General features: G+C 39.6%; 1 protein-coding gene across 1 annotated transcript in view; it reads left to right on the top strand.

Moving 5' to 3' along the window:
• SEC24D (SEC24 homolog D, COPII coat complex component) overlaps nt 1-17,915 on the top strand; it is a 56,562-nt gene that overhangs the window by 29,792 nt on the left and 8,855 nt on the right. Inside the window, exons 9-13 of the mRNA XM_069855180.1 lie at nt 6,601-6,739; nt 8,592-8,707; nt 11,488-11,612; nt 15,873-16,064; nt 16,675-16,768. Coding sequence (XP_069711281.1) covers nt 6,601-6,739; nt 8,592-8,707; nt 11,488-11,612; nt 15,873-16,064; nt 16,675-16,768 — 666 coding nt within the window. The remainder of the gene's footprint in view (nt 1-6,600; nt 6,740-8,591; nt 8,708-11,487; nt 11,613-15,872; nt 16,065-16,674; nt 16,769-17,915) is intronic.

Below are 17,915 nucleotides of genomic sequence, written 5' to 3'. Positions count from 1 at the left end.
TATTTTGAACTGTGGTGTCAGATTTATCATTTATTTAGCAATCTTGAAAAATGTGATTGAGCATAAACTAGCACTGATGTGATATAGCACATGCAAGAGACTGTCAAAAAGTCAGTGGTAATGGCATTTGGAGCCTGAATTCTGTCTGCTATTTTGAAGATGCTCTAGAGCTCGCCTGCAGCCATCTGCAGAAAAATAAAACTGATGCCTGAATGAGGCGTCTTTAAGAGTTCTGTTTACTTCCGTCAAATATATTGCTAGGTATCTTTTATTTTGTTCTATGCCGAATGAATTACAAGCCAAACAGAGAACAAATCACTGAAACCCAAACTTTTAATGTAACTGTGAAAGTCCTGTGATCAGTAGAGCTAGTTTACCTTGCCTGTAGTTATTACTTACCATTTCTACAGAGAAACTTCTGAAAACTTGCCTGTCTTATCTTTCAGTGGCGTTACAGCTAGTGTGACAATCATACCTAAGCATGGCAGACAAGGACTGCAGTCAGTGCTGGATGGTCTTGATCCTTATCTGTGGGAAGTGGAACTGTGGAGTAGTAGAGCCATGAACCTCAGTCCTCTCCTGTGATTTAGTGTGTGCATATTGCCCTCAGGGGTGCTGATAGGAAGAGGAGGAGGAACAAAATGACAGTGATAGCACTGTCCTAGTGTAGCTTTGTCTGTCTCTTACACCTTCCCTTGTTCTTCTCTACCTGTGTGTGTGCTTCTGTATCAGCTCCCACTCTTGCTAGGGTGAGCGTAGAGGCTGCACTGAGACAGGCCTTGCTTGAGATCCAGTTGTTTGAAAGTGCTATCATTTTGTAAGTCTGTTATTCATCACAGTTTCTTGATTATCCAATTTCACGCTCCTGCTTATATCACCAGTTAATCCTGGCTGCTGACCTTCACTTGAGATACAGAATGTCCGTACATCCAAATAACAGTCAGCACTTCAAAGCTGAGAAGTGCTGGAGAGGGTTGGCTTGTTAATGCTGGGTGTTCCTGGTCTGAGATTGTGACCGGGAGAACCTGTGGTGCCTCTCTTAAGCATGGATAGCAAACTTCACCTTTTTTTTTTCCCCGACTGCCCACTTCTGTGACCTGCATGATATGGAAGTTCTAAGGACGTAAGCTAACTAATTTTGGTGTTTCTTTACATCAAAATTTTATCATTACGTCTGGTCTGTGAAAATGAGGATAGAGCAAGAGATGCCACGTTACGTGGTTGATACTGTAACCATGCCATCAGGTAACATGTGTTATGGAAAATACTTGAACCTGCCCTGAACTCTGCAGAAGAGAGAGTCCAAATTGGCTGGAGTCATCAGCTGAGGGAACTGATGAATGTTCAACATCTAAAAACCAAGAATAGGCAAAATAATTTCTGCTTTTGGAGAAGATGGTTTCTGATAAAAGATAGTAGGAATATCACAAAGGGAAATGCTTTCTTGACATTTTAATGTGAATCAGTAAGCCAGCTCAAAACCAAGGGATTATTTGTAGACTGGTTAATCTTTCTCAAAAGCGATCTATGATGGTATAATAAAAGAAAACAAACCCCTGCAACAGTCCTGGGAAACAGAGACAGTTTGGCTTATGACCTAGGTTTTTTTTTTCCAAAAACATCAGTATTGGGTTTCAAAATTCTCTTTGATTATCCAGAGGAATTTTTTCCTCATCTCTTTACTGTACTAATTAAACACGAGATATACTTAGGACAGTAGCACCAGAGTTGTCCAACAGCCTTCTCCTCTGTTCATTATAATGCTATATTGTACAGCGTACCTTAAAATTCTTGTATGAGTATTTTAATTAGACTTATATCACTGTCTGTGTAAATAATAACTCTAGAAATGCTACCTTTTGGAATTTGTTGCACCGGCAAACTGCTCAGCTTGTCTAATGTACTGACTGCATCGAAGAGATGGCAGGTTTGTATCATTTTTTTTTGTGTTAATCACCCATGCAAACACAATGTTTAGCATTCGCAGGACATCAGAAGTGTATAATACTGATCATAGAATATAATTTTTAAGGAACTCATATTGGAAGTCATCAGGAGTTATGGATCTGTGTAACTTTTCAAGCCTGTGAGAGACTCTTCCTTTTGAAACAAATAGCCCTCATCTAAACATGTTATGAAACCTAACATCCCCTAACCCAGGGGTTTTCATGGGTTGTGCTTTCAGAATCCTTTGCCGCTGAGATAATTTGCAGTTGAAATGCAACGTGTCGGGTGTAGTATACAATCTTATGCTGTATAGAGTGACACTCTTTGGTTTTCAGTGGTCTTGTCCTTCAAAAGCATGGCTTTGGATTGGAAGGGGGAAAATTTTGATTAGACGTTAGGAAGCAATTCTTCACCATGAGGGTGGTGAGGCACTGGCCCAAGTTGCCATGGGAACTTGTGACTGCCCCATCCCTGGAGGTTTTCAAGGCCTTGAGAGCAGCTTGGGCTGGTGGGAGGTGTCCCTGCCTGTGGCAAGAGAGGTTGGAACTGGGTGATCTTTAAGATCCCTTCCAACCCAAACGGTTCTATGATAAGTATGTCTAAGAACTGAGCTGTATATATTTTATTTTGTTGTCTGATCAATGGCTAGTTTTCTTCAGTGTTTGTCTCTCTTGTTCTCCAGAGACACTCCTGTGATTTTTCTCTTTAGCACACCTTTCCAGAGATGTACCGTGATGGTCTTGAGTTTCATCACAGTCCTTGCTCCTACACTTATAGTTTCCAGCTGCAGCACTAATCCTGCAGTATAAATACGGTGATACTTTGCAGGCATCGTAAGGAACCCCAGAGTGGATCAGGACTTCATTTTTATAGCAAGCAGTAGTAATTCAGTTTTCTTGGACTTTAAAGCGCACGTTACAGTCCCTTTGGAAATTTTTATGGATTTCTTTAGTCTTGGAGCTGTGCCACCAATGTCTGTCTATTGCTTTGTGATATCGTTCTGACTCCTGAGAGATGTTCTTGCTGAACTGTTTCCAAAATAAAACTCTTGCTATCCTAGCTATGTTTGGACTAATAGTAGGATGAATTACGGTTTATCAGATCAACTTTCGGGACTTGCGCTCCAGTGAGGCCCTGAGATTCCAGAGAAGGGGAAGTTTATGCAGGTCTCTTGCAGCATTTCCCATCTCTTCTGCCAAATCCTCCTTTGCTTTAACTTAAACCCAATAATGTTCTGCCTCCCAGCACAGCTGATTGTTTCTGCCTCTGTACTCTCAGCTTGCATAAAAGGGATCCCTCTTGTGTGTCCCGTTCAGATTTAGGCTACCAAGAGCTTTGTTTAGTCATTGCTTTTGAGAAATATTTGTATGTTGGTAGTGCTGAAATGCCAACAATCAATACCTCGGTGTTCCTTTCTGTGAGATCTGGCTCTGTTCTCATTTAGGTGGCCCAAACAGGCAAATTGGACAAAGATTTATGAAGAGGTGCGGGGGAGAAGTGTAAGGCCATAACAAATCCACAAGCATAGCAAATGTCCAGCTAGTTATGGTAGATATCTTGACTTGATTCACTTATTATTGGTAGAGATTTAAAAGAGGAAAGAGAGAAAATTTGGATACCCTGTAGGTGGAAAGGCAGAAGAAAATGGAGTATTGCATTTATTCAAAAACCAAAAAAAAGATATTTGTTTTATTTTATCCTATTCCCATGCTCCTATGAGAGTTTCCCACTGACTTCCATGTGACTGTGAACAGATGTCTGCTTAATTCTCTGGTAGACAGTGACATCTACAGAGTGGAGCACATCAAATGAGACTTTCCCATTTAGTGCCCTGGCTCTTTTATGACTGTTTTTCTTTTATGTATTCATTAGTTTAAACTTATTACTTTAGTTTATGCTTTTTAATGCATGCACAGTATTATTTATCTTTGTATATTCCCGTGGAGATTTACCTATCTTGTTAAAAGAAGCTACTTCACCCTGACAGAAGTTATTTTGACAGTTGGAAATGCAGTAGCAGTTTAGACACCCCAACAGAAATTACTTTCTCTTGGTGTGTAGAAGGTCTAGTCTTACAGTGTAATGTCCTGGAAGATGTCAGTTTTGTTAAGGTAAAGTTTCTTTCATAACTGTGTTGTTCACATCAAGAAGTGATGTTTTGATGCTTTAGGTCTGAGTGTTTATTCTGGAATTACCGATAGCCTTATTGTTAGACAGTTTAAAGAAAATACTCAAATCTAAGTTCCATTTAATTTCAAAAAATTCCAAATTGTACTATTCAATAAAAGTGCACATACTGCTTTTTAGCAGGATTTTTGTTTACGAGACAAAATATTTCCTTCTATTGTGTGCAGTCTTGGTTGGTTTTGCTTCGTTGATTTATTTTTTCCCCCTTAATTTTATAAATTCTAAGTTTCTGCAAGTTATTAAGAAGGAAAAGTAGCTACTAGCTTCTGCAGTATGATTTTATTGGCGTTTCAGCCTTTATTTCTCTGGGCAAGGCAATACGGGGTCCAGCCTAGCATGCATTTGCAGAACATTGCCTGTGGATTTACTTTACTTTTTACTTAAGACTTTGAGCACATTTTAACCTCATGCACTGCACATACGCTTAGTAACTTCAAGATGAACATTTAATGCATAAAGTTGAATGTGCATGTAGGTCTTTGCAAATGTAACCTTTAGGCTGGTGAGGCTCTAACCCCACATTTTAAAATTTGTAAGAAGCAGTTTTAGAAGAAATTAAAAGGGTAGGGGAAAACTAAATATTACACTCCAAAATCAAAAAGACAAGGAAATACCCCAATATTTTTATTCTTACTGTCTTTAAAGAGGCAATTTAATAATTATGTATAAGAACGTAGACCCCTAAGGTTTGAACTTCATGGCATTTATCTTTTTCTATTCTTTTTTCATGTTTTTTTTATGTAAAGTTTGTAATATGGGTATTTTGAAGTATAATCATTTGGGGGTCAATTTTCTTTGCTCTTGAATAATATTAAATATATCAAAACGAGCTTTAAGGTTACTAAACAAATGAGCATAAATGCATCAGGAGTTGTTTTAGTCTTGAGTTTTTTCCCTACCAAGTCAGATACTATAATAATGTTAACTGCAAACCAGATTCAGCCTTCATTAAACTAATACAGCAGAATGATAATTAGAAAATTTCCAAGTAACGAGCAAATCCCAGAAGTTTTAAAACTTCTTAAGCGGTTATGGCTGATGAGTAGGTTTTATAGCCAAGGCTTTCATGTCTGAAAACTGACCCTGATACTTTGCCAGCTGACATTATTGGTTAATTCACGTTAAACTCAGGTTTTGTAGAAAAAAGAACGCAAATTAATATCTCAGTGGAGCAAGAGGGAGCACTTAAAAACCACACAGTAAAAAATCTACTCATATGTATAAAATCCTTGGCAAAAAGCATTAGACCCTTTGGAGAAATAAGTAATCTGTAAAATATAAACTAACAAAATATATGTAAGCAGTGCTAGAATTACATGAGTAATTTTCTAGGTAGTTGAAGACTTATGCTCCAGTAAAAGACAGTGTTTAATAGATGAAATGTCCATTCCATAAGAAGAGACAGAATAATTTAAAAAAAAAAAGTTAATATGCTAGTGGTAATGTTTGAGCATTTAAAGACTGTCAGCATTTTTCCTCTTGTGGAGGTCTGTTCTGTGTCCAGACTCTGGATTTTTCTTATTCTTATATTCAGATATTTTTAGTTGAGATTAAGAAAGAAAGAAAAGTACCAAACATAGAGTTTCACAAATAATTAAGCCAACTTCCATTTTTATAGTGGTTTCAAGTATGACTTGTCCTACATTAAGTGTAATCACAGGGATCTTTCAATTGCTGCACAGTTATTCCTGAAAGAGGCATCTGGAAAATATCTTCCATTAGCTGTGGCTTTTGGCAGAGCGTGGTCAGTGTAATTAAACTGACAAGTGCTTGAGATACTGTATTTGTTTGCTGTATGTTCTTTCCTTCAATAAATATTTCTTGTAAATCTCCTTCTCTAGCTGGTGACCCAGGCCACATATAAACATTAGTATGGCATGTAACATGGCAGCATTTAGGACAAAATATTAGAAGCTTCAGGAAGCAAATGCCTGTTTGAGAGACTGTTTGCAACACATGAGCAGCAATAGATGTTTTCAGGAGAAGCTCAGTCTGACAGAGAAGGCAAAATACCCAACTCCAGCAGATTTCTCTTAGTGAGCTGTAAAAACCCTTTTTCAGAGAAAATCAGCCTGGAGCCCTAAACTTCCAGTGCTTTCAAAACTTGGTAGGCTTTTGATGTGAATCCTTCCTCTCTTCCTGATAAATGCCAGAATACTACCAGAGAACTTGTCAGTGTAGCCCCTCAGGAGGTCGATGGCATTCAGCCAACAGTACTGCAGATTTTCATGGTACCATAGAATCACCAGAGTGGAAGGTACCTCAGGGATCGTCTGGTCCATCCTTTCTTGGCAAAAGCACAGTCTAGGCACGATGGCCCAGCACCCTGTGAATGCTGAATGGTGAATGCTCTCTTGATCAGGGGATCCCTAACAGGAGTTAAGTCTGAGTGGCAGCTTTCTAGCTCACTTAATTTGGATTTGAGTTTGCATTGCTTTTTACAACTTTATTTACCTCTTCATCTAGACGCCTCTTTATGTTGTAAACCACGGTGAGACTGGACCGATCCGCTGCAACCGGTGCAAAGCGTATATGTGTCCTTTCATGCAGTTTATTGAAGGTGGAAGAAGATACCAGTGTGGATTTTGCAGTTGTATAAACGATGGTAAGTGATGCTTCTCTGATACGTGAGCCATGCAAATTCCATAAAAATAAGAAAGAACTACATCAAAGAATCCTAGAATGATTTGGGGATCTTAAATATCATCCAGTTCCAGCCCCCTGCCGTCAGCAGGGTCACCTCCCACTAAACCAATTTGCTCAAAGCCCCATACAGCCTGGCTTTGAACACCTCCAGGGATGGGGCTTAATATAGTATAACAATATAATATCCCTAAAATTATTTTCCTGACTTGGTGAGAAAATAGTTTAGTGAGATCCAGTAGCTAGGCCTGTGTCACATTTAAAAAGACACTGTCGAAGAAGAGAATATATAGAAACATTTGTTCAGTGCAGTTTAAAAAACATAAATGTATGAAAAACAATGCTGACTCATGAATTCCAATCACATATAATCAAAATGTTATCCAAAATTATATCAACGCAGGATCCAGAGCTGCTTGTGTTGCTAACTGAAAGCAACTTCTGTGTGAAAAAAAATTTAGTTTAAGAAATCTAACTGTCCAGCAAGAACCAAATCTTTAGAAGCCTGTTAGCATGGTCCTGTCCATGACTGTGGATGCAATAGTTAAATAACCCATTAATCTTGCTGTGACAAGTGTTGGTTTTCACAGAAGATACCATGCCATATTTGTTCAAGTGTGCTGCATGTGACTCATAACTGTTCTTGTGCTCTTGGCTAAATCCCAAATCTTTGCCAGAACGAGCCTTTCTAGACATTTGTATCCAGTTGGATTTCCTCTGCTGAATTACAGCTGTATAGTACTTTCCCTAATACAGTAATCTTTTCAACTCTGAAATGTGAACCTTGACAGACTTGTTCCAACTTCTTTTCTGCCTGACACTCAGATAGTTGTGCATGCATAGCAGGTAACAATTTTCACAGTTTGTTAGCAGTTTGAACTCTTATAAAAAGAGAAATTTAAATGCATTGTGAACATTTTAAGAGGCTTAAATTGCAGTGCCGTTTTAAATCATGCTTTGTATTGCTACAGTGTCTTTAAAGCACTTACAAATGAGGACTAAAAATGGCCAACAAACTAGGTAGATATTGCCCCCACTCACATACACACACACTTGTAATGGGCAAAAACGTGAAAAAAGGGCATTCTAAATATCTATTGCTTAAGTAAAGAGGAGCTAATAACCAGACGTGACTCCTCCCGACTGTGACTCCAGCCATTAGACTGGCTGTACAGAAATTGTTGGTGGCAAACCCACTTGATTTCTTAATGCTTTGGAGTTCTACACCTTTTATCCATAGCTGCAGGTTGTTGCCAATGTACTGTACCCAAAGCACTTGGCCATAGAGAAGGCCAGGCTTGTGAGCCTTGTGGAGCTGTTGCCAGTGAAGTGGCAGTTTTGGATGAAGCAGCACAGGCTATAGGAAAAGGGCTGGTTTTGCCGCTGTCTTCTGCAGAGCCCCAGCTCCGGTGATCTGAATTAAGCAGTGAGGAACCTGCTAACAGAATAGCCACTCCTTGGTCTGGGTCCTGAGGGTGGCTGGCTCCTGCCTGTGAGAAAAACCCGGGCCGGCTTTATCTACTCAGGTCTGACAGAGTAGAGGTGCGAGAAAATGGACATTTTTAGAGGAGTATGTCACATCACAAAATACAAAAGGAGCTGGCATTACTGGAATGTTGTGAGGTTTGGTTTGGTTGGGGTTTTTTAAGCCAACGTGGGGAAAAACTCCAGTGCAACCTGGTTAAGTGTTTAAACTCTTCCTTGATCAGTAACATGCCTACGTTAGTGCATTGCATCTATTTAAAGAAGTTGTCGGGTTGTTCCTCTCCTTCCCAAAATATAAACGTTTCTTCTGCTCTTCTGTTGACTTTTAGTCCCTCCATTCTTCTTTCAACACCTGGACCACATTGGCCGACGGATAGACCACTATGAAAGGCCTGAGCTATCTCTGGGATCTTATGAATATGTTGCTACTTTGGATTATTGCCGAGTGAGTATTTCCAGTATGCAAACGTAATTTCATGTTTTGTGTCAAAGCAAACAAAGTCCTTTCAGTTACCTACAGTAGAGTAAATGCACTTGTGAGCTGAATATCAGAGTCCAGAGCCCATCTGTCTCCATGTAGATAGATGCAGAGCATTTAAGCTTAGAATGCTATGTTTTGTTCTTTGGGGCTGCAGAGTAGGACACCAGCAAGTAAGAATAACAAACGGCGCAGCAAAGTCATGGATCGCCAGTCTGTAACCGGGGTGCTCATTTGGTCCTGCTTAGTGTGTTGCACTGTTTAGAGGATGTAGTTGAGCTTCTGATGCTGCTTCCTGTTTTAGATGCGTATATTCTATTGATTTTGAAGACAGACATATGCCTGAATTGTCTTCCCAATACTGAAAACCTTAGCAAGGGAATTTGACCTTGTAATCTTTTCCTGGAAAGAGTAGTTTTAGTATTCTGACAATTTAGTTAGTTACAATGGAATGGATTCTCTCTCTTCTAATATTAAGTCACTGAAGAATTTAATCCAGAGCCCACTCGCTGTCAAAAATATTTACAGTCACTGTAAATATTTGTAGTTGATTTTATTAGAGAACTGTGTTTGATACTTCCAAAAGCACAAATTACTTGAACTTTTCAAACTTTAGCAATTTCATCTGCCCACAATATGGACATATTTTTCTGTTCTTGCTGAAATCAGGCAGCATTTTCTTCCTGTCAGTGAAGTGAGGTCATGATAAGGTTAGGAAAGGCAACCGAATTGTACAAAGTCTTGAAGTAGATATCGGTGACTTCCTCAGACCATTAGTGGTATGAAGAAAATGAACAGGTTTGATTCTTCTTTCTTACTAGGGTACCGCTCCAAAGGCCAGTGGAATTCCTGAGATCATCTATATAGATTTTATTGAAATCTGGGATAAAGCCCAGAACAGGAGAGGATCATAGCGAGGCATTACAGAAACGCGGTGTGGGGTCCTCACTTAGTGTACATCCAGTATAGCTCCATCAAATTCAGTTAACTTTTGCTAATCTCCGCCAACTAAACTTTGAAACCTCGTATGCACAGAATGGCTCTGTGCCGTTTCCACAGTTCTTTTTCTGTATTCTAGAGTGTAACCCTGTGTGATGCAGTCATTATCTCAGTGGTTTTGCTGTTAGCTTAGATCAGGGAGTCTCCTTCATCAGTCCCCCAGTATGGTGTGTCTTCTTGTTGCAAAGACCCGTCCATAGACCCACTAGAACATTACAAAATTAACACTTATGCTGGAAATGCAAAGTCATTAAATTTTAGAGATGTTAACATTATTGTATAATTCATTTTGTTCAAAGTTGCAAAAGTTTAATTCTTTTATAAATCCAGTTTAAGACTAGAGCTGAGAAGTCATTTCCTTTTGTGCTTATCGAATGACAGGGATGAACAGCTACAAAAAATGTTAACAAATAACAGCTGGTTTGTGTTGTTGTGCTCCCGCTAAGCGGATGTGGCAAGAGCACAAGTCCTCATTTCTACTATATCCTTCTCAGAAATTACTCAGGGATCCTGTATAAAATGGGGATGCGATGCAGGAGTTTACACATAGTGTTGATTCAGTTTTTGAAGCTAGAATCCAAGTACTGTAAAAAGCATAGCTTTTAAAAATACTGCTTGGTTTTAGTTCACAAGAATGAGTCCTGATTTATGTGATTCAAATGAAGTGAAAGCAAGGGTACAATGCTAAGTTTAGTTTAAAATGTGCCAGGGACTATGGATAAGTCATAATTCAAGGATTAGATGGGGTTTTTTAAGTGGAGTTATCTGAGGTTGCCAAATACAAGTATAATTTGGTAAGTGGTCAGAACTCTATGTATGAGGCTGTGAAACAGTGTAACAGAAAAGAGTTAGAGAAATGGAAGAATCAGGAATACTTATCTTTGGGACTCTGCTGAGAACTGTTGCTATGTTCACTTTCTGTGCTCTTCTCCCTAGGTACCTCTCCAAGTATTGCATTATTTGAAAACAAAATTCTCGTCTTATTTTTTCTTACGTACAGAAACTTGTGTCAGTGGTGCATGTCACAATTTGTGTGCCGCTTACATTATGAATAAGAGACTAAAAATTGATGCCTAAAGGAATCCATACCAGCTCCAGTCAGTGCTGTGTGAGCAGCTGTTACCTACACTGAATGCTCCACTCCCATGCTTTGAATATCTTACAGGAAGTCAGGTTATTTCTGAAAGCACAGTTCTGCTGTCCAGAGTGCATTGGAGCATGAGACAGAAAGACACACGGACAGGATGCAGGTGATCACCACTTAGTACTGCTGAGAATGGAGATATTTTAATTCTGCCTTGGTACCTAAGTTGTATTTTTTGTTTCCGGATCGATTAGAAAGCATTTAACAGTTGTTAGAGGCAAATGCTGACAAAAAAAAAGAGTTTAAGCATCCATATTAACAAAATGGTGTTGTATACAGGGAATGCAAAACCAGAGGCAAAAGGTAAATTGGTTTAAACACTCGCATTCCAGCACAAAATGTTTTTGTTTCATCTATCTAAGAAACTGTTGTCCTTTACGTATTTTATTCCATTAGGATGCTATTTTCCAGCAACAGTGTTTTATTCTGGGGATGAACTTTACCCAATACATGTCAGCTTTCTGCTGTAGTTACTATTTGTGATCCATAGCATTTTTCAAACAACTGAACGCCGTATTTAGCTTGCCTTGCTACCACCTGGAAATACTTTTGATGTAATAGGACAGTGTCTGATTTACCCTCTGAATGGTCATTTTTCCTGTAGAACAACAAGCCTCCAAAGCCACCAGCTTATATCTTCATGATTGATGTGTCGTACAGAAACATAAACAGTGGCCTCGTTAAACTGATATGTGATGAGCTGAAGACTCTGCTGGATAAGCTTCCAAGGTAAAGAAACATAAGTGTGCTTTATCTAACTCACTTCGCTGCAGCTGCCCTGCAGCTTTGCACGTTAAGAGGTAGAAACAAGATACAGAAAATGTCAAAATTTACAGTACAGGCATTTTGGGGTGATAACGACCAATTGTTAACTTTAACACCGCTGGCAGTTCTTGAATTTTGATGTCTGGGCTTAGTATATGAGTGGAAAGAACCTGTCATACTAACTGCACGTGTAGCATGCATTCTTTTCCTTTCTTGTAGTGAACTCTAGTGGTGTTATCAGCCAAGTCCCAGCTTGCAGGTTTGACTTGACTTGTGGTGGTTCTGTTCTGGCTGCTTTTATCATTAAATAAAACAGAGAAATTTCAAAACCAGAATTCTCAAGAATGGCAAGTCTTTCTAAAGCCCTAGCATTGTTGGCTTGTATCTGTAGCTCTTATTGTTAGTTAGCAAGACTTCTGAAGCCTCTCGCTGTGTTGAACTTTCTTGTTCTGGTATGAGAACAAATTGTACAGGCGATGAACATTTTATGAAATGCAGCACGCTTGGTTTGTAAGCATTGAACACGCAGCAGCAGTGTAACTGCTGATCAGTGTTAATGACAGTGTAGGTTTGCATAGGTTTTAGTGTAGTAATTTAGTATAGTTTTCATTAAAGTTGAAATAATGCAGCCTCACATAGTTGAATGAGAGCAGTGAAAGACTAAGAGGTTAAGTAGACAAGTCATTTCTCAACAGAAATATAGAAAAGCATTGAAGAACATAGAGAAAGAGAACACGTTCCAAATAACAATACTTGTAGAGGGAGAACAGACTTAAGAAAAGAGGAAAGCAAAGTAAGGAGCGGTGGGAGAAGAGATCTTGAGATAATCTGGGATATGTTAAAACTTTCTTATCATATGTTCTTCTGGGATCTCTGTACATGAAAGAAATTCCAGTCCGGGGTGGGAGGTCAGTTAGGCAGATGCCCATGTAAGGCCATCTCTCAAGTACTTGGTCACTGAAGATTTCACTGGAAACACAAGTGTTTGATACTATCCTGAACACATCTCAAAGCTTTCCATCAGGACTGGACATGACTCTGAAGGTAATAAAAGGCATGAATGTAGAACCAAAAAGCAGTTGCAGCTTAGAAATACCTAGGCTTGTGTAGGCGAAGTGGAAGAAAAGTGAAAGCAAGTGTATCTGTGTCACAAAAAAGATGTGTTGGTGGTTCTCCTCGCCAGCATTCTGCAGAGATCTACTGCTAAGTAATTTATTTTGACATAACAGAACGCTGTCTAAGGGTCAAAGTTTTCATGTCCACTGATAAAAAAAAAGTAAAGAAAGGGCAAGCCCTTTGGTTTTGGACTCGTCTGTTGTCTTTGAACAGTATTAATTTGAAAAAAAAAAAAAGGCATTCCACCAAAATTTGTGGTGACACCTTCATGGCGGTGCTGAGACACAAAGGTTGCTGTGTGTTCATTTGCTGTTGCTGGGCAAAGACACCTGCGAAAATATCCTGCCGTTACCACACGAGGTGAAAGCCTTATGCTGGGATTTAACCCGTGCTCGTAACTTTATGAGGAAAGACTTGGGGTAGCAAAGCAGTCTGTCACAAAAAAAAAGGCAATTGTGTAAAGGCCTGTGCCAGTGGCTGCGAAGTGAGAGGTAGCAAAGAGAGGGTTAAGGCAGGTGTCTCAAGACCCGGTGTTAGGGATTTTGTGGTTTTGTAGACTTGCAGCACAGCAGAAAACACACTGCTTGCTTTTTTCACATTTCAGAGCAGGCATTTTCAAACTTAGTGTTCCAAACCAAAAGGCCCTGACTGTATTTAGAGAAATAGAGAAATTAGTTAAAATAATTGGCTTTATGAGCTCAGAAATTCGGTCTGACTCGTTGTGCGCATGTGGTTTTTAAGTGTGTAATTAAAACCCTTTCACTGCATTTCTGTACATATGATCCAGACATCATTTAGAGACTTGAAAAAGAAATAAGTAGTGCATGAGCTGCATAGGCAGTCGTCTGCTACATCTACAACAAATCTTGAAAACTATGATGAGAGGCCTATGATGAAGGGTACAGACTGCCACGGTGACAATGGTGTCTGAAGAAATCGTCCCAAATACCTGCTGGGTAACAATTTTGGGGCTACTAGGGTGATGTGGATACTTCTCTTTGAAGTACAAAAGTGCTGTACGTGCAGGCAGTTAATAACTTTGTGTCCTTAACAAGCTCCTGAATGCTCCCTGTTATTTGCATTACTAAGAAATAGTGTCTGAGTGCTGGGAGTGATTCAAAATTTGCGTTCAGAAATGATGCATCTGGTTGAGTTAGTGTATCTTGGAGGAATTATTTAAAAAGCTTCTTTATGCAACGTGTTCAGTTAAAGAATATTGATTTGGTTTAGATCAAAGAAGTCCATCGCTCGTCCAGCTGTGTTCCCATAAAACAGGAGCAGTAGGTTAACATTCTAGACTGACATGAGAGTTAAAATTGTAGACAAGAAAATTTATCTCTCCCAAGCTCAAGGTTTTAGATGAAGCCTGTGGAACTGCCAGTAACTTTTTTTTCTCTGAAGACAAACAGATTGGATAGCCAGGAAGAAGGCTTTTTCGATGTACCCTAAGAAAAAATTAACAAGAATTGCAGTAAAAGTATATTTATGTTGTTTTTCCTCTTTAGTTTGACTTTTGACTCTACAAGCATTTGTGAACTGATGAAATGCATTCTGTTGGTCGCAGTGGAACAGCACGGAGGCCTTGCCATTGATTTTGGTGGGGCCAAGGCTTTATGCTCCTCAGGAAGATACATGTTTTTCAAACCCTGCCTGCATTACCCCAGTGAAAGCTGAGGGTGACTGTTAACACTTGACTGACTTGTTTCTTCAGAGGTCAGAGTGATGGATAAATAGTAGATTTTTGCCCTAGCAGCCCAGTAATTGGAAATACTGTGGTAGGGTTCCGTTATTTAATTCTTATGTTGTGATGGTAACATCCGTGTGAGGCTGTACGCGATGGGATCCTGTTTGTTGATTGGCATGTTTGTTTGTGTTGCTTTTTTTACTATCACAACCTTCTGTGAGTGACTAAAGAAAATGAAATCAGCTCATTGTGGCACAGATTTCTGGTGGCATTAAACAACAATTCTTGCTGTTCCCCTTCTGCAAATGGAAGCTCAGGCACCACAAGATTAAGTAATTTCCTCTCAGGTTATAAATTAAATCAGTGGCATAGCTGGGAATTGAATGAGGATTTCCAAGTTTCAGTACGTTGACTATGAAACTCTTTCCTCTTAAATGCAGAAGTATTAGACTACAGGCTTGGTACTTGCTGGTCGTGTGACATCGCACTGTAAGTTAAGGAGGCTGCTTAAATGTTTAATGTTGCCGTACAGAACACGGGCTGACCTGTAGTATCTGCAAGTACCACGGGCTTCCTAGCCAGTATTTTTCATGCTGAAGGCTTGATTTATCACTTAGAAGAGGAACACCACTACGAGAAGGTGCCATTTTATTGGTAATTAAGATCAGTTTTTGGAATAGGATTGCCTTTTACAGAATGGCTTGCTAAACTTAGGGCTGCAAACCTGGTAAGGGTCCAGCTGGGACTAGTGATAGCACTGCTACTAATGGCAAAGCAGGCTCAATCTTAGAGGAGTCCCCTCCACAGAAGCAGAGGCTGAGCCTGCTGCCTGCGGTGTTCCTGCAGCGTAGCTCACAGCAGCAGCTCCTACCTTAGGTTGGCTGAGGAACTTCCTAGCTATAATGAGTAACTTCTACAGTGTGTTTTCTGTGTGATGTACAGCTATGGAGGTTCTAACAGCTTTTGCCGTTTAAATGTAGTCCTACTGGAGCAGAAGATTGACCCACCAGAGTCACTAGACATCTGACTAGGCATCAGTCATTAGTGTCACAGAATTACAGTGTATGCTAAATGAAGCTCGTTTTCTGATTGTGTTTGGGACTAGTTGCTGCTCTCTCTTTTCCATGTTTTGAGGACTGCATGGTTTGTTCTTTATCTTGGGGACTTTGGACGGCTTGGATAGGATGCACAGCTGATGGGGTTGACGTACATGTGTATTTTTTGAAAAGTAAATAATACAGCAGTTGATTCGATCAGGCTGTTTTAACTTGACCCAAGGCAAAGATTTGAGGCCATTACATCTGCTTGGTTGTTTACTTTGTTACAGATAATGATCTGAAGGTAGCCTTGCGTTCCAGAGGAATGCTTTTATCGTAAGGTCAGAATTTCAGAATTATAACCAGTTGGTTTTGGTTTTCTTACAGAGAAGAGCAAGAAGAAGCCTCAGCAATTCGAGTTGGTTTTGTCACTTATAACAAGGTCCTCCACTTCTTTAATGTAAAAAGCAGCTTGGCTCAACCTCAGATGATGGTGGTCTCAGATGTTGGAGAAGTGTTTGTTCCTTTGCTGGATGGATTCCTTGTTAACTTTCAGGAGTCACGATCTGTTATTATCAAGTAAAGTATAATTATTCCATATGTGAATAAGTTCTGAACGTTTATGAAGTACATTATGCCTTTTTTTGTCAGTGGTGTCACTGGGTTTGGGGGGTACGTGTATTTTTTTAAATGCGTTAGAAGCCAGAAGGTGCTTCAGGTCCACCCCGAGGCAAAGAAAAAGTGATACCAACAACTCCCCAGGGCTGGATTTGAAAGTATATTTAGGCTGCTTGTAAACCACGCAGCTTCAGCTGTGCATCTGCACAAACGGGAGCGGGTTGCAGCTGTGTGCCGTGATGCATGTTTTTCCTTTTGCAATACCTATGATGCACACCTGGATATGATCTAAGGACTCTTCAGTCCTTACAGCACACTAGAACCCCTTAGCTTTTAGCTATTTTTAATTTATTCCATATTCCTTTACATTGCCAGCTTTGAAATAATGCATCTCGTAGAATTTATAAAGTCATATTTTGTTTTATTCTGGCTGGAATCCTAAGAAATAGAACAATTAATGGTTTCATGGAAAACGTCTTCTTATTGAAGACTTAGTGTGTTACGATATACATTTGGGGATTATCCCAAACACGCTACCTAGTTGAGACACTGACCCTTTCATCTTCTGTAGCTTGTTGGACCAGATTCCAGAGATGTTTGCAGAGACTAACGAGAGTGAGACCATCTTCGCTCCTGTTATCCAGGCTGGCATGGAGGCACTAAAGGTTAGAATGTTCCTCTCTGTAATAGAAGCTGCTCTTTAATGAGAGTAAGAGTTGTTAAGCTGCACAAGCTCTGTTTGCTAAAAGCCAGTCCCAAGTCCTCCTGCAAATCACAATGGGGAATTAGAAAAAAAAAAAGTTGCTGATGGTTTCCAGCATGTACGTTCCGTTATTGTAACAGCACATTTGAGCTGCTTTGGTCAGGATGAGAACACTAACAAGCAGAACATCTGTTTCCAGATTTTGTTTATTGAGGGAAACCAGCCCCTGAAGTCCATTCTACATTGAAGGGATGTTTGGGAGAAAATGAGGAGCAGGAGTCGGTTTCTTATTCGGCATTCTAGAGAGATAATAGAATTTAGTTACTGCAGCAGAGCTAACAGATGGTGTGGATGCCTGCAAGACATCCAGCCCTTGCACGTGAGAAGGGCAAGAAAGGAGTCAGTATGAGACGTGATTTTGCCCTGCCTGTTCCTCTGCTTCTGCTGACTCCTTGTGGAAAATGAGATATTTATGACTCTTTATGACTGAATCGGGTAGGAGGTTAGAGGGTTTCCGCTTAACTGACAAGTTCTCACTGACAAGTTGTGTAGCTGAATGTGAATCCAGAGGTCAGGATGCATCCCCAGTTGCTTTCTTATGTCCGGGACATCTCCTGAAATGCTGGCATTTCCATGGAGTGCTGGCAATTAAAAGAATGCCACCATGGGTCACCACAAGATTTGTAGGGGCAGAAAACAGCCAGTGGTGTTTTAAAATAGTTTATGTATCTGTCTAAGTAAAGCATGAACTTTGAGTACATAAATTTGTTGAATGGAAAATGCACAACACTTCTCAAATCTGTTTCCTAATAAGAAAATAGGTATTAATTAAGTATTTATGTGTTCCTGTTGCCAGAAAGATACGTGCGTAAAACATGTTTGGTTACCACTTCCATTAGAATGCTCTTCCCCAATGCTTGACTTGCACAAAAGAAACTTAAGGGCAAGAACTGTACGTTTCTTTTGATGTTGGCTATAAAAGAAAGCAGCTCTTAATTAAGCTCTTTATCTAGCTCAGTGTTTTAAAGTTATGATCTGTAAATATTTTCATTGTGAATTATTAATATGCATACACCAGTGCTCAAGAAAACAATTCTTGTCTAAAAAGA

Source organism: Phaenicophaeus curvirostris, chromosome 4 (genome assembly GCF_032191515.1).
Source record: "Phaenicophaeus curvirostris isolate KB17595 chromosome 4, BPBGC_Pcur_1.0, whole genome shotgun sequence".
Classification (NCBI taxonomy): Eukaryota; Metazoa; Chordata; class Aves; order Cuculiformes; family Cuculidae; genus Phaenicophaeus; species Phaenicophaeus curvirostris.
The sequence above is the reverse complement of the archived record's forward strand: the minus strand, read 5'-3'. Positions and strand labels throughout refer to the sequence as shown.